Here is a 17,113-nt window from a genome sequence, read left to right on the forward strand (position 1 = left end):
CACCTTGCAGGTGCAGACTCACCTTGCAGGTACAGACTCACCTTGCAGGTGCAGACTAACCTTGCAGGTGCAGACTCACCTGGCAGGTACAGACTCACCTTGCAGGTGCAGACTCACCTTGCAGGTACAGACTAACCTTGCAGGTGCAGACTCACCTTGCAGGTGCAGACTCACCTGGCAGGTACAGACTCACCTTGCAGGTGCAGACTCACCTTGCAGGTACAGACTAACCTTGCAGGTGCAGACTCACCTTGCAGGTGCAGACTCACCTTGCAGGTACAGACTCACCTTGCAGGTGCAGACTCACCTTGCAGGTACAGACTCACCTTGCAGGTGCAGACTCACCTTGCAGGTACAGACTCACCTTGCAGGTGCAGACTCACCTTGCAGGTACAGACTCACCTTGCAGGTGCAGGCTAACCTTGCAGGTGCAGACCAACCTTGCAGGTACAGACTCACCTTGCAGGTACAGACTCACCTTGCAGGTGCAGACTCACCTTGCAGGTACAGACTCACCTTGCAGGTGCAGACTCACCTTGCAGGTGCAGACTCACCTTGCAGGTACAGACTCACCTTGCAGGTGCAGACTAACCTTGCAGGTGCAGACTCACCTGGCAGGTACAGACTCACCTTGCAGGTGCAGACTCACCTTGCAGGTACAGACTAACCTTGCAGGTGCAGACTCACCTTGCAGGTGCAGACTCACCTGGCAGGTACAGACTCACCTTGCAGGTGCAGACTCACCTTGCAGGTACAGACTAACCTTGCAGGTGCAGACTCACCTTGCAGGTGCAGACTCACCTTGCAGGTACAGACTCACCTTGCAGGTGCAGACTCACCTTGCAGGTACAGACTCACCTTGCAGGTGCAGACTCACCTTGCAGGTACAGACTCACCTTGCAGGTGCAGACTCACCTTGCAGGTACAGACTCACCTTGCAGGTGCAGGCTAACCTTGCAGGTGCAGACCAACCTTGCAGGTACAGACTCACCTTGCAGGTACAGACTCACCTTGCAGGTACAGACTCACCTTGCAGGTGCAGACTCACCTTGCAGGTACAGACTCACCTTGCAGGTGCAGACTCACCTTGCAGGTGCAGACCAACCTTGCAGGTGCAGACCAACCTTGCAGGTACAGACTCACCTTGCAGGTACAGACTAACCTTGCAGGTGCAGACTCACCTTGCAGGTACAGACTAACCTTGCAGGTGCAGACTCACCTTGCAGGTGCAGACTCACCTTGCAGGTACAGACTCACCTTGCAGGTGCAGACTCACCTTGCAGGTACAGACTCACCTTGCAGGTGCAGGCTAACCTTGCAGGTGCAGACCAACCTTGCAGGTACAGACTCACCTTGCAGGTACAGACTAACCTTGCAGGTGCAGACTCACCTTGCAGGTACAGACTCACCTTGCAGGTGCAGACTAACCTTGCAGGTGCAGACTCACCTGGCAGGTACAGACTCACCTTGCAGGTGCAGACTCACCTTGCAGGTACAGACTAACCTTGCAGGTGCAGACTCACCTTGCAGGTGCAGACTCACCTGGCAGGTACAGACTCACCTTGCAGGTGCAGACTCACCTTGCAGGTACAGACTAACCTTGCAGGTGCAGACTCACCTTGCAGGTGCAGACTCACCTTGCAGGTACAGACTCACCTTGCAGGTGCAGACTCACCTTGCAGGTACAGACTCACCTTGCAGGTGCAGACTCACCTTGCAGGTACAGACTCACCTTGCAGGTGCAGGCTAACCTTGCAGGTGCAGACCAACCTTGCAGGTACAGACTCACCTTGCAGGTACAGACTCACCTTGCAGGTACAGACTCACCTTGCAGGTGCAGACTCACCTTGCAGGTACAGACTCACCTTGCAGGTGCAGACTCACCTTGCAGGTGCAGACCAACCTTGCAGGTGCAGACCAACCTTGCAGGTACAGACTCACCTTGCAGGTACAGACTAACCTTGCAGGTGCAGACTCACCTTGCAGGTACAGACTAACCTTGCAGGTGCAGACTCACCTTGCAGGTGCAGACTCACCTTGCAGGTACAGACTCACCTTGCAGGTGCAGACTCACCTTGCAGGTACAGACTCACCTTGCAGGTTCAGGCTAACCTTGCAGGTGCAGACCAACCTTGCAGGTACAGACTCACCTTGCAGGTACAGACTAACCTTGCAGGTGCAGACTCACCTTGCAGGTACAGACTCACCTTGCAGGTGCAGACTCACCTTGCAGGTACAGACTCACCTGGCAGGTACAGACTCACCTTGCAGGTGCAGACTCACCTTGCAGGTGCAGACTCACCTTGCAGGTACAGACTAACCTTGCAGGTGCAGACTCACCTTGCAGGTACAGACTCACCTTGCAGGTGCAGACTCACCTTGCAGGTACAGACTCACCTTGCAGGTGCAGACTAACCTTGCAGGTGCAGGCCCAGCAGGGGTCAGTGTTGGTACTTCCTGCCAGGTTACAGTCACAAGGGAAACACTGAGGAAAGTTCTGGAATCCAAACGCACAACGATCACAACGACGTCCTGCAAAACCCTGGAGACACACACACTGTCCTGCACACACACACACACACACACACACACACATTACCATCATCATCACCATCATCATCGTCATCTTCATCTTCATCTTCATCTTCATCACTCACCAGGCTGGGACTCGTCTCTTGAACAAACTGGAGACTTTGATCCTCTGGAGTCACAGTGACAGTGGAGACATGGAGAGTCTGAGAGGGGAGACACCTGCTCTCACACACACACACACACACACACACACACACACACACACACACACACACACACACACACACACACACACACACACACACACACACACACACACACACACACACATCATGTACTGTGTGGCGTTGCAGACCCTCAGGGTAGGGTTCTGCTGCAGTACCTCAGCCGGCCTGTAGAACCCGTCCCGGCAGGTCTCACAGTTGACTCCCGCCGTGTCCTGCTGACAGTCCAGACAGACTCCGCCCCCTCGCCGGACGCCACCAGAGTCCAGACTCAACGACAGCTCAGAGACGGTGTGGTTGTAGAAACAGTCCACTGCTTTGTTGTGACAGTTACACCCTGAGAGACAGACAGGTGAGAGACAGACAGGTGAGATGGACAGGTGAGACAGATGGGTGAGACGGACAGGTGAGAGACAGACAGGTGAGATGGACAGGTGAGAGACAGACAGGTGAGAGACAGACACGTGAGATGGACAGGTGAGAGACAGGTGAGGCGGACAGGTGAGATGGACAGGTGAGACAGATGGGTGAGATGGACAGGTGAGAGACAGACGAGACGGACAGGTGAGAGACAGACAAGTGAGATGGACAGGTGAGACAGATGGGTGAGACGGACAGGTGAGACAGACAGGTGAGACGGACAGGTGAGACAGACAGGTGAGAGACAGACAGGTGAGACAGACAGGTGAGACGGACAGGTGAGAGACGGACAGATGAGAGACGGACAGGTGAGAGACAGGTGAGACAGACTGGTGAGACAGACAGGTGAGACGGACAGGTGAGACAGACAGGTGAGAGACAGACAGGTGAGAGACAGGTGAGAGACAGACAGGTGAGAGACAGGTGAGACGGACAGGTGAGAGACAGACAGGTGAGACAGACAGGTGAGACAGACAGGTGAGAGATAGACAGATGAGAGACGGACAGGTGAGATGGACAGACAGGTGAGAGACAGACAGGTGAGACAGACAGGTGAAACGGACAGGTGAGACGGACAGGTGAGAGACAGATAGGTGAGACAGACAAATGAGACAGACATATGTTTTCATCTGGTCTGGACTTGTCTTACTTTCACAGGTGTTTCCCTGGGAGATGGTTCCTGGTTGCCATGGCAGCTGGTGGTAACCAGGGCAACACTCATTGCAACTCTCCCCACAGGTGTTGTGCTCACACACACACTGCAACTTCTATAACACACACACACATATATACACACACACACACACAAAATCAGCTGGAAGGTGGGCGGAGTTACGTAACCATAGTGTGTGTGTGTGTGTGTGTGTGTGTGTGTGTGTGTGTGTGTGTGTGTGTGTGTGTGTGTGTGTGTGTGTGTGTGTGTGTGGTTACCTTGGTAACGGGGTCCAGCGGGCAGCTCTGGGCGTGGCCATAGCAGATACACATCCCCCCCACTGAGACGTCCTTAATGGAGTAATAATACTGGGAGACACCAGGACAATCATCAGCCTGTCTCACTGCAAACTGTCTCACTGCAAACTGTCTCATTACAAACTGTCTCACTGCAAACTGTCTCATTATAAACTGTCTCACTGCAAACTGTCTCACTGCAAACTGTCTCATTACAAACTGTCTCACTGCAAACTGTGTCATTATAAACTGTCTCACTGCAAACTGTCTCACTACAAACTGTTTCACTGCAGACTGTCTCACTGCAAACTGTCTCACTGCAGACTGTCTCACTGCAAACTGTCTCACTACAAACTGTCTCATTACAAACCGTCTCACTACAAACTGTCTCACTGCAAACTGGCTCACTACAAACTGTCTCACTACAAACTGTCTCATTACAAACCGTCTCATTGCAAACTGTCTCACTACAAACTGTCTCACTACAAACTGTCTCATTACAAACCGTCTCATTGCAAACTGTCTCACTGCAAACTGTCTCATTACAAACTGTCTCACTGCAAACTGTCTCACTGCAAACTGTCTCACTGCAAACTGGCTCACTACAAACTGTCTCACTACAAATGGTCTCATTACAAACCGTCTCATTGCAAACTGTCTCACTGCAAACTGGCTCACTACAAACTGTCTCATTACAAACCGTCTCATTGCAAACTGTCTCACTGCAAACTGTCTCACTGCAAACTGTCTCATTACAAACTGTCTCACTGCAAACTGTCTCATTACAAACTGTCTCACTGCAAACTGTGTCATTATAAACTGTCTCACTGCAAACTGTCTCACTACAAACTGTCTCACTGCAAACTGTCTCATTACAAACTGTCTCACTGCAAACTGTGTCATTATAAACTGTCTCACTGCAAACTGTCTCACTGCAAACTGGCTCACTACAAACTGTCTCACTACAAACGGTCTCATTACAAACCGTCTCATTGCAAACTGTCTCACTGCAAACTGGCTCACTACAAACTGTCTCATTACAAACCGTCTCATTGCAAACTGTCTCACTGCAAACTGTCTCACTGCAAACTGTCTCATTACAAACTGTCTCACTGCAAACTGTCTCATTACAAACTGTCTCACTGCAAACTGTGTCATTATAAACTGTCTCACTGCAAACTGTCTCACTACAAACTGTCTCACTGCAAACTGTCTCATTACAAACTGTCTCACTGCAAACTGTGTCATTATAAACTGTCTCACTGCAAACTGTCTCACTACAAACTGTTTCACTGCAGACTGTCTCACTACAAACTGTTTCACTGCAGACTGTCTCACTGCAAACTGTCTCACTGCAGACTGTCTCACTTCAGACTGTCTCACTGCAAACTGGCTCACTACAAACTGTCTCATTACAAACCGTCTCATTGCAAACTGTCTCACTGCAAACTGTCTCACTGCAGACTGTCTCATTACAAACCGTCTCACTGCAGACTGTCTCACTGCAGACTGTCTCATTACAAACTGTCTCACTACAGCCTGTCTCACTTCAAACTGTCTCACTACAGACTGTCTCACTACAAACTGTCTCACTGCAGACTGTCTCACTGCAGACTGTCTCACTGCAAACTGTCTCACTACAAACTGTCTCACTGCAGACTGTCTCACTGCAGACTGTCTCACTACAAACTGTCTCACTGCAAACTGTCTCACTACAAACTATCTCACTGCAGACTGTCTCACTGCAAACTGTCTCACTACAAACTGTCTCACTACAAACTATCTCACTGCAGACTGTCTCACTGCAGACTGTCTCATTACAAACTGTCTCACTGCAAACTGTCTCACTACAAACTGTCTCACTACAAACTATCTCACTGCAAACTGTCTCACTACAAACTGTCTCACTACAAACTATCTCACTGCAGACTGTCTCACTGCAGACTGTCTCACTACAAACTATCTCACTGCAGACTGTCTCACTGCAAACTGTCTCACTGCAAACTGTCTCACTGCAGACTGTCTCACTACAAACGGTCTCATTACAAACCGTCTCATTGCAAACTGTCTCACTGCAAACTGTCTCACTGCAAACTGTCTCACTGCAGACTGTCTCATTACAAACCGTCTCACTGCAGACTGTCTCACTGCAGACTGTCTCACTGCAGACTGTCTCATTACAAACTGTCTCACTACAGCCTGTCTAACTTCAAACTGTCTCACTACAGACTGTCTCACTGCAAACTGTCTCACTGCAGACTGTCTCACTGCAGACTGTCTCACTGCAAACTGTCTCACTACAAACTGTCTCACTGCAGACTGTCTCACTTCAAACTGTCTCACTACAGACTGTCTCACTGCAAACTGTCTCACTGCAGACTGTCTCACTGCAGACTGTCTCACTGCAAACTGTCTCACTACAAACTGTCTCACTGCAGACTGTCTCACTGCAGACTGTCTCACTGCAGACTGTCTCACTACAAACTGTCTCACTGCAAACTGTCTCACTGCAGACTGTCTCACTACAAACTGTCTCACTACAAACTATCTCACTGCAGACTGTCTCACTGCAGACTGTCTCATTACAAACTGTCTCACTGCAAACTGTCTCACTACAAACTGTCTCACTACAAACTATCTCACTGCAAACTGTCTCACTACAAACTGTCTCACTACAAACTATCTCACTGCAGACTGTCTCACTGCAGACTGTCTCACTGCAGACTGTCTCACTACAAACTATCTCAATGCAGACTGTCTCACTGCAAACTGTCTCACTGCAAACTGTCTCACTGCAGACTGTCTCACTGCAGACTGTCTCCCTACAAACTATCTCACTGCAGACTGTCTCACTTCAAACTGTCTCACTACAGACTGTCTCACTGCAAACTGTCTCACTGCAGACTGTCTCACTGCAGACCGTCTCACTGCAAACTGTCTCACTACAAACTGTCTCACTGCAGACTGTCTCACTGCAGACTGTCTCACTGCAGACTGTCTCACTACAAACTGTCTCACTGCAAACTATCTCACTGCAGACTGTCTCACTGCAGACTGTCTCACTACAAACGGTCTCATTATAAACCGTCTCATTGCAAACTGTCTCACTGCAAACTGGCTCACTGCAAACTGTCTCACTGCAGACTGTCTCATTACAAACCGTCTCACTGCAGACTGTCTCACTGCAGACTGTCTCACTGCAGACTGTCTCATTACAAACTGTCTCACTACAGCCTGTCTCACTTCAAACTGTCTCACTACAGACTGTCTCACTGCAAACTGTCTCACTGCAGACTGTCTCACTGCAGACTGTCTCACTGCAAACTGTCTCACTACAAACTGTCTCACTGCAGACTGTCTCACTGCAGACTGTCTCACTGCAGACTGTCTCACTACAAACTGTCTCACTGCAAACTGTCTCACTACAAACTATCTCACTGCAGACTGTCTCACTGCAAACTGTCTCACTGCAGACTGTCTCACTACAAACTGTCTCACTACAAACTATCTCACTGCAGACTGTCTCACTGCAGACTGTCTCATTACAAACTGTCTCACTGCAAACTGTCTCACTACAAACTGTCTCACTACAAACTATCTCACTGCAAACTGTCTCACTACAAACTGTCTCACTACAAACTATCTCACTGCAGACTGTTTCACTGCAGACTGTCTCACTGCAGACTGTCTCACTACAAACTATCTCACTGCAGACTGTCTCACTGCAAACTGTCTCACTGCAAACTGTCTCACTGCAGACTGTCTCACTGCAGACTGTCTCCCTACAGCCTGTCTCCCTGCAGTCTGCCTGTCTCACCCTCCGGGTCACGATGGGGTCGATGTCTCGAGGGTCTCGGGTGCTGAGGGTCATGAGGTCGGCGTTGAGCGTTCTGATTCGCTGCAGCCTCAGTCTGATGTAACGAGCCGACGTGAAGTTCAGGAGGTCAGAGGTCAAGTCGTCTGCTCCGGGACGACCGTTGATCAGGGACGTGTGGATCTGGGACAGACGGGACAGTTACTTTACATTACATTACATTATGTTACTTTACATTACATTATATTACATTATGTTACATTATGTTACTTTACATTATGTTACTTTACATTACATTATGTTACATTATGTTACTTTACATTGTTACTTTACATTATGTTACTTTTCATTATGTTACTTTACATTACATTATATTACATTATGTTACTTTATGTTACTTTATGTTACTTTACATTATGTTACTTTACATTATGTTATATTACATTATGTTACATTATGTTACTTTACATTACATTATATTACATTATGTTACATTATGTTACTTTGCATTATGTTACTTTACATTATGTTATATTACATTATGTTACATTATGTTACTTTACAATACATTATATTACATTATGTTATATTACATTATGTTACATTATGTTACTTCACATTACATTATATTACATTATGTTACATTATGTTACTTTACATTATGTTATATTACATTATGTTACATTATGTTACATTATGTTACTTTACATTACATTATGTTACACTATGTTACATTATGTTACTTTACATTGTTACATTATGTTACTTTACATTATGTTACATTACATTACATTATATTACACTATGTTACATTATGTTGCTTTACATTATGTTACTTTACATTATGTTACTTTACATTATGTTACTTTACATTACATTATATTACACTATGTTACATTATGTTGCTTTACATTATGTTACTTTACATTGTTACATTATGTTACTTTACATTATGTTACAATACATTACATTATATTACACTATGTTACATTATGTTGCTTTACATTATGTTGCTTTACATTATGTTACTTTACATTATGTTACTTTACATTATGTTACTTTACATTACATTATATTACACTATGTTACATTATGTTGCTTTACATTATGTTACTTTACATTGTTACATTATGTTACTTTACATTATGTTACAATACATTATGTTACATTATGTTACTTTATGTTACTTTGCATTATGTTACTTTACATTATGTTATATTACATTATGTTACATTATGTTACTTTACAATACATTATATTACATTATGTTATATTACATTATGTTACATTATGTTACTTTACATTGTTACATTATGTTACATTACATTATGTTACATTATGTTACTTTATGTTACTTTGCATTATGTTACTTTACATTATGTTATATTACATTATGTTACATTATGTTACTTTACAATACATTATATTACATTATGTTATATTACATTATGTTACATTATGTTACTTCACATTACATTATATTACATTATGTTACATTATGTTACTTAACATTATGTTATATTACATTATGTTACATTATGTTACTTTACATTACATTATATTACACTATGTTACATTATGTTGCTTTACATTATGTTACTTTACATTGTTACTTTACATTATGTTACATTATGTTACTTTACATTATGTTACATTACATTATGTTACTTTACATTATGTTACATTATGTTACTTTATGTTACTTTGCATTATGTTACTTTACATTATGTTATATTACATTATGTTACATTATGTTACTTTACAATACATTATATTACATTATGTTATATTACATTATGTTACATTATGTTACTTCACATTACATTATATTACATTATGTTACATTATGTTACTTAACATTATGTTATATTACATTATGTTACATTATGTTACTTTACATTACATTATATTACACTATGTTACATTATGTTGCTTTACATTATGTTACTTTACATTGTTACTTTACATTATGTTACATTATGTTACTTTACATTATGTTACTTTACTTTACTTACTGCCTTCTCTTGACAGACAGACAGGCAGACAGACAGACAGACAGAGAGACAGGTAGACAGACAGACAGACAGACAGACAGACAGACAGACAGACAGGTAGACAGAGAGACAGAGAGACAGACAGACAGACAGAGAGACAGACAGACAGACAGCTGTCTCACCTCCCCGTGCTCCAGAGGGTTGAGTCTAGAGTAGTAGGACGTACAGATGACTTCGGTGTCCCCCCGGTAGGTCGGGGGTCCGACCCTCGGCAGGATGTGGTACCGGGTCAAACACTCCGAGTCGCTGATGGCGTAGAACTGCCAGGGGTCAAAGGTCACACCGTCCACAGAGCGCTCCAGGATCCAGTTTCCTACCAGACAGAAGGACAGAAGGACAAGCCTCAATGACCGTCTCACTGACAGGTGGACGTCTCACTGAGAGGTGGACGTCTCACTGACAGGTGGACGTGTCACTGAGAGGTGGACGTCTCACGGAGAGGTGGACGTCTCACTGACAGGTAGACGTCTCACTGACAGGTGGACGTCTTACTGAGAGGTGGACGTCTCACTGACAGGTGGACGTCTCACTGAGAGGTGGACGTCTCACTGACAGGTGGACGTCTTACTGAGAGGTGAAGATGTGAGACACAGGTAAAGGTGGATCGTCTCACCTGGTCTGGGAGAATTCGCTGCTTTGATGATTATGTAGGCGACTTGGAAGACCTGAAGACAAATGATCAGTTAGTCCACCTGGACTGTCTCACCTGGACTGTCCCACCTGGACTGTCTCACCTGTACTGTCTCACCTGGACTGTCCCACCTGTACTGTCCCACCTGGACTGTCTCACCTGGACTGTCCCACCTGGACTGTCCCACCTGGACTGTCTCACCTGTACTGTCCCACCTGTACTGTCCCACCTGGACTGTCCCACCTGGACTGTCTCACCTGGACTGTCCCACCTATACTGTCTCACCTGTACTGTCCCACCTGTACTGTCCCACCTGTACTGTCTCACCTGGACTGTCTCACCTGTACTGTCCCAACTGGACTGTCCCACCTGGACTGTCTCACCTGGACTGTCTCACCTGTACTGTCTCACCTGGACTGTCCCACCTGTACTGTCTCACCTGGACTGTCTCACCTGTACTGTCCCAACTGGACTGTCCCACCTGGACTGTCTCACCTATACTGTCTCACCTGTACTGTCCCAACTGGACTGTCCCAACTGGACTGTCCCACCTGTACTGTCCCACCTGGACTGTCCCACCTGGACTGTCTCACCTGGACTGTCTCACCTGGACTGTCCCACCTATACTGTCTCACCTATACTGTCTCACCTGTACTGTCTCACCTGTACTGTCCCACCTGGACTGTCCCACCTCTACTGTCTCACCTGGACTGTCCCACAGCAGAGACCAGAGGACAGGTTACCTGTCTCAGGTCCAGGGTGACGGTGACCCAGTGAAACTGACGGCCGTTCTTGATACTTGGACTTTGCCACCACTGGTTGGTTCCGTCGATGGCGTTTATTATGGGATGTCGCTCTGCAGAGACGTACTGTTACTGTGAACATCGTCGTTACCATGACTACTGCATGTGATACGACCCAGTTACCATGACTACTGCATGTGATACGACCCAGTTACCATGACTACTGCATGTGAAGCATCACTACGTCACCATGAAGAGTCACTACGTCACCATGAAGAGTCACTACGTCACCATGAAGCATCACTACGTCACCGTGAAGAGTCACTACGTCACTGTGAAGCATCACTAAGTCACCGTGAAGAGTCACTACGTCACTGTGAAGCCTCACTATGTCACCATGAAGAGTCACTACGTCACCATGAAGCCTCACTACGTCACTATGAAGAGTCACTACGTCACCATGAAGCCTCACTACGTCACCATGAAGCCTCACTACGTCACCGTGAAGAGTCACTACGTCACCATGAAGCGTCACTACGTCACCATGAAGCATCACTACGTCACCATGAAGAGTCACTACGTCACCATGAAGAGTCACTACGTCACCATGAAGAGTCACTACGTCACCATGAAGCATCACTAAGTCACCGTGAAGAGTCACTACGTCACTGTGAAGCCTCACTATGTCACCATGAAGAGTCACTACGTCACCATGAAGCGTCACTACGTCACTATGAAGAGTCACTACGTCACCATGAAGCCTCACTACGTCACCATGAAGCCTCACTACATCACCGTGAAGAGTCACTACGTCACCATGAAGCGTCACTACGTCACCATGAAGCATCACTACGTCACCATGAAGAGTCACTACGTCACCATGAAGAGTCACTACGTCACCATAAAGCGTCACTACGTCACCATGAAGAGTCACTACGTCACCGTAAAGCCTCACTACGTCACCATGAAGCGTCACTACGTCACCATGAAGAGTCACTACGTCACCATGAAGCGTCACTACGTCACCATGAAGAGTCACTACGTCACCATGAAGCGTCACTACGTCACCATGAAGCCTCACTACGTCACCATGAAGCATCACTACGTCACCATGAAGAGTCACTACGTCACCATGAAGAGTCACTACGTTACCATGAAGCATCACTACGTCACCATAAAGAGTCACTACGTCACCATGAAGCATCACTATGTCACCATGAAGAGTCACTACGTCACCATGAAGAGTCACTACGTCACCATGAAGAGTCACTACGTCACCATGAAGAGTCACTACGTTACCATGAAGCATCACTACGTCACCATAAAGAGTCACTACGTCACCATGAAGCATCACTATGTCACCATGAAGAGTCACTACGTCACCATAAAGAGTCAGTACGTCACCATGAAGCCTCACTACGTCACCATGAAGAGTCACTACGTTACCATGAAGAGTCACTACGTCACCATGAAGAGTCACTACGTTACCATGAAGCATCACTACGTCACCATAAAGAGTCACTACGTCACCATGAAGAGTCACTACGTTACCATGAAGAGTCACTACGTCACCATGAAGAGTCACTACGTCACCTGTCTCACTGCAAACGGTGTGTGGTGGTTGTGACGTAGTACCTTTGGGCAGGGTGGAGGTGGCGTCACAGCGGGGACAGTGGGGGTTCTTGATGCGTCTTCCAGGGACGTGCTCCACCAGTCTACAGTAGACCTCCGGTTCCGGGTCTCCGCAGGAGGCGTTGGTCCGGATCTGGGCCGTGGAGGCCAGGTTCAGGATGGCCGGGAAGAGACCTGCACCACCCAGAGGACACCTCAACACCACCCACAGGACACCTCAACACCACCCAGAAGAGTCCTGCACCACCCAGAGGACACCTCAACACCACCCAGAAGAGACCTGCACCACCCAGAGGACACCTCAACACCACCCAGAAGAGACCTGCACCACCCAGAGGACACCTCAACACCACCCAGAAGAGACCTGCACCACCCAGAGGACACCTCAACACCACCCAGAAGAAAAACCTTCTTTGAGCACCATTGTCATGGACAGGGTGTCTCTTTAACAGTCTCCCTCATTTACACACACACACACACACACACACACACACACACACACACACACACACACACACACGTTGACTCAGCTGCGTCTTGCTGAGTCGTCATTGTTCAACAGACCAGAGTCACAGTAACTCAGAGGTCAAAGGTCAACAACATAAACATCAGACACAAACAGCAATTAACAAAATGCAAAGTTTGATCAGCTGCGGTGGGGGGGGGGGGGGGGTCACCATGGCAACACACACACACTCACTCACACACACACACACACACACACACACACACACACACACACACACATACACACACACACACACACACACACACACACACACACACACACACACACACACACAGTAAAACTTCCACGACAGAGTGACGATGTAAAAGTCTCACCTTTCTGCTGACCAGCACTTCGCTCCGTCACCACCTCCGTCACCACCTCCATCAGCAGCACCAACCGCAGCAGCTTCATGTCTGCACACACACTGTGCACCTGCAACGGACTGCTTCCTGTAACTAGCAGTTCCCAGCAGTAACTAGCAGAACGCAACAGTAACTAGCAGTACCTAGCAGTACCCAGCAGTACCTAGCAGTACCCAACAGTAACTAGCAGTACCTACCAGTACCCAGCAGTAACTAGCAGTAACTAGCAGTACTCAGCAGTAACTAGCAGAACGCAACAGTAACTAGCAGTACCTAGCAGTACCTAGCAGAACGCAACAGTAACTAGCAGTACCTAGCAGAACCCAACAGTAACTAGCAGTACCTACCAGTACCCAGCAGTAACTAGCAGTACTCAGCAGTACCTAGCAGAACGCAACAGTAACTAGCAGTAACTAGCAGTACCCAGCAGTACCTAGCAGTACCCAACAGTAACTAGCAGTACCTACCAGTACCCAGCAGTAACTAGCAGTACTCAGCAGTACCTAGCAGAACGCAACAGTAACTAGCAGTAACTAGCAGTAACTAGCAGTACCCAGCAGTACCTAGCAGAACGCAACAGTAACTAGCAGTAACTAGCAGTACCCAGCAGTACCTAGCAGAACGCAACAGTACCCAGCAGTAACTAGCAGTACTCAGCAGTACCCAGCAGTAACTACCAGTACCCAGCAGTAACTAGCAGTACCTAGCAGTAACTAGAAGTACCCAACAGTAACTAGCAGTAACTAGCAGTAACTAGCAGTAACTAGAAGTACCCAAGAGTAACTAGAAGTACCCAGCAGTAACTAGCAGTACCTAGCAGTAACTAGCAGTAACTAGAAGTACCCAACAGTAACTAGCAGTAACTAGCAGTAACTAGCAGTAAGAGTGAAGCTGCAGCAGCATCAAGAGGCTGCAGGAATGTAAAGTGTGTAGAAGTTCAGTGAACCTCCACCCTCCTCCACCCGCCTCCCATTCATTCAACTCAACAATGGGGCAGATGGGGGGGGTGTGTGGGGGAAACCATCTGAGCTGGGGGGGTGGGGGTGCTCCGTCTGAAATGGGGGGGGTGGGGGAAACCATCTGAGCTGGGGGGGTGGGGGTGCTCCGTCTGAAATGGGGGGGGTGGGGGAAACCATCTGAGCTGGGGGGTGGGGGTTTCATCCCTCCAGCCACACGATGGGATGTAAAGAGTTAAACCACTAAAACAGCAGGACTTTCTCCTTCAACTGTCTGCTGCCATCCAGCCCATTGTCTCTGAGGCTGGACCGTACCATCTGACCAGGGGGGGGTGGGGACTGGACCGTACCATCTGACCAGGGGGGGGGGGGGGGACTGGACCGTACCATCTGACCAGGGGGGGGGGGGGGGGCTGGACCGTACCATCTGACCGGGGGGGGGGGGGACTGGACCGTACCATCTGACCAGGGGGGGGGGCTGGACTGGACCGTACCATCTGACCGGGGGGGGGGGGGAACTGGACCGCAACATCTGACCAGGGGGGGGGGCTGGACCGTACCATCTGACCAGGGGGGGAACTGGACCGTACCATCTGACCAGGGGGGGGCTGGACCGTACCATCTGACCAGGGGGGGGGGGGGGGGGCTGGACCGCACCATCTGACCAGGGGGGGGAACTGGACCGTACCATCTGACCGGGGGGGGGGGGGGGGGACTGGACCGCACCATCTGACCAGGGGGGGGGGCTGGACCGTACCATCTGACCAGGGGGGGAACTGGACCGTACCATCTGACCAGGGGGGGGGGGGGGGGGGCTGGACCGCACCATCTGACCAGGGGGGGGAACTGGACCGTACCATCTGACCGGGGGGGGGGGGGGGACTGGACCGCACCATCTGACCAGGGGGGGGGGGGCTGGACTGGACAGTACCATCTGACCAGGGTGGGGGCCTGGACTGGACCGTACCATCTGACCGGGGGGGGGGGGGGACTGGACCGCACCATCTGACCAGGGGGGGGGGCTGGACTGGACCGTACCATCTGACCAGGGGGGGGAACTGGACCGTACCATCTGACCCAAGGGCGGGGGCTGGACCGTACCATCTGACCCAAGGAGGGACTGGACTGGACCATCTGACCGGGGGGGTAGAACAGTCATTCAAGGTGACATCACAATGTTCCAGGTCACAACATTCCAGGTCACAATGTTCAACCTGACATCACAACGTTCCAGGTCACAACATTCCAGGTCACAACATTCCAGGTCACAACATTCCAGGTCACAACAGTTCAGGTCACAACATTCCAGGTCACAACGTTCCAGGTCACAACATTCCAGGTCACAACAGTTCAGGTCACAACATTCCAGGTCACAACAGTTCAGGTCACAACATTCCAGGTCACAACAGTTCAGGTCACAACATTCCAGGTCACAACGTTCCAGGTCACAACATTCAAGGTGACATCACAACAGTTCAGGTCACAACATTCCAGGTCACAACGTTCCAGGTCACAACAGTCCAGGTCATAACGTTCCAGGTCATAACGTTCCAGGTCACAACAGTCCAGGTCATAACGTTCCAGGTCATAATGTTCCAGGTCACAACATTCCAGGTGACATCACACCGTTCCAGGTCACAACAGTCCAGGTCATAATGTTCCAGGTCGTAACGTTCCAGGTCACAACATTCCAGGTCACAACATTCCAGGTGACATCACAACGTTCCAGGTCACAACAGTCTCTCTCTCTATGTCTCTCTCTCTCTCTCTCTCTCTCTCTCTGTCCCTGTCTCTCTGTCTCTCTCTCTTTTTCTCTCACTCACTCGCTCGCTCGCCCACTCACTCACTCACTCACTCCTCGCTCGCCCACTCTCTCTCTCTCTCTCTCACAGACTGACACTAGAACATTCTCTTCAGACTCTTTATTGTCGTCCATCATTTCACATTCATTTTACTTTTTTTCTCAAACTCACAAGTTACCAGTTACAAGTTACCAGTTACAAGTTACACATTACTGGTTCCAGGCTGCCTGGTACAGCTTCACCAGTGACACATTACCAGGTACAAGTTAGCACTTACAGGTAAACAATTAGAGATTAACAGTCTCTGATGAAAGTGCAGCCACAATGAGGAGTGTCTACCAGAGGGTGTGTGTGTGGTGTGTGTGTGTGTGTGTGTGTGTGTGTGTGTGTGTGTGTGTGTGTGTGTGTGTGTGTGTGTGTCCTTGATGAAGCTGGATTATTGGAGAGCTGCTGTTAGCTGATTCTTCAATCTTGACTAGTTAAT

General features: G+C 48.2%; 1 protein-coding gene across 1 annotated transcript in view; it reads right to left on the bottom strand.

Annotated features, from left to right (window-relative positions):
* lama1 (laminin, alpha 1) overlaps positions 1–13,920 on the bottom strand; it is a gene marked incomplete at both ends in the record, with an annotated part of 47,215 nt that extends 33,295 nt beyond the window's left edge. The window contains 11 exons of the mRNA XM_080521823.1: positions 2,417–2,570; positions 2,654–2,751; positions 2,915–3,093; positions 3,826–3,943; positions 4,107–4,196; positions 7,942–8,121; positions 10,115–10,305; positions 10,606–10,657; positions 11,367–11,479; positions 13,002–13,172; positions 13,842–13,920. Of these exons, the coding sequence (XP_080377949.1) occupies positions 2,417–2,570; positions 2,654–2,751; positions 2,915–3,093; positions 3,826–3,943; positions 4,107–4,196; positions 7,942–8,121; positions 10,115–10,305; positions 10,606–10,657; positions 11,367–11,479; positions 13,002–13,172; positions 13,842–13,920 (1,425 nt within the window). The remainder of the gene's footprint in view (positions 1–2,416; positions 2,571–2,653; positions 2,752–2,914; positions 3,094–3,825; positions 3,944–4,106; positions 4,197–7,941; positions 8,122–10,114; positions 10,306–10,605; positions 10,658–11,366; positions 11,480–13,001; positions 13,173–13,841) is intronic.
* Between the last annotated feature and the right edge of the window lie 3,193 nt (positions 13,921–17,113).

The sequence above is a fragment of the Blennius ocellaris genome, assembly GCF_963422515.1.
Source record: "Blennius ocellaris genome assembly, contig: SCAFFOLD_127, whole genome shotgun sequence".
NCBI classification, from domain to species: domain Eukaryota; kingdom Metazoa; phylum Chordata; class Actinopteri; order Blenniiformes; family Blenniidae; genus Blennius; species Blennius ocellaris.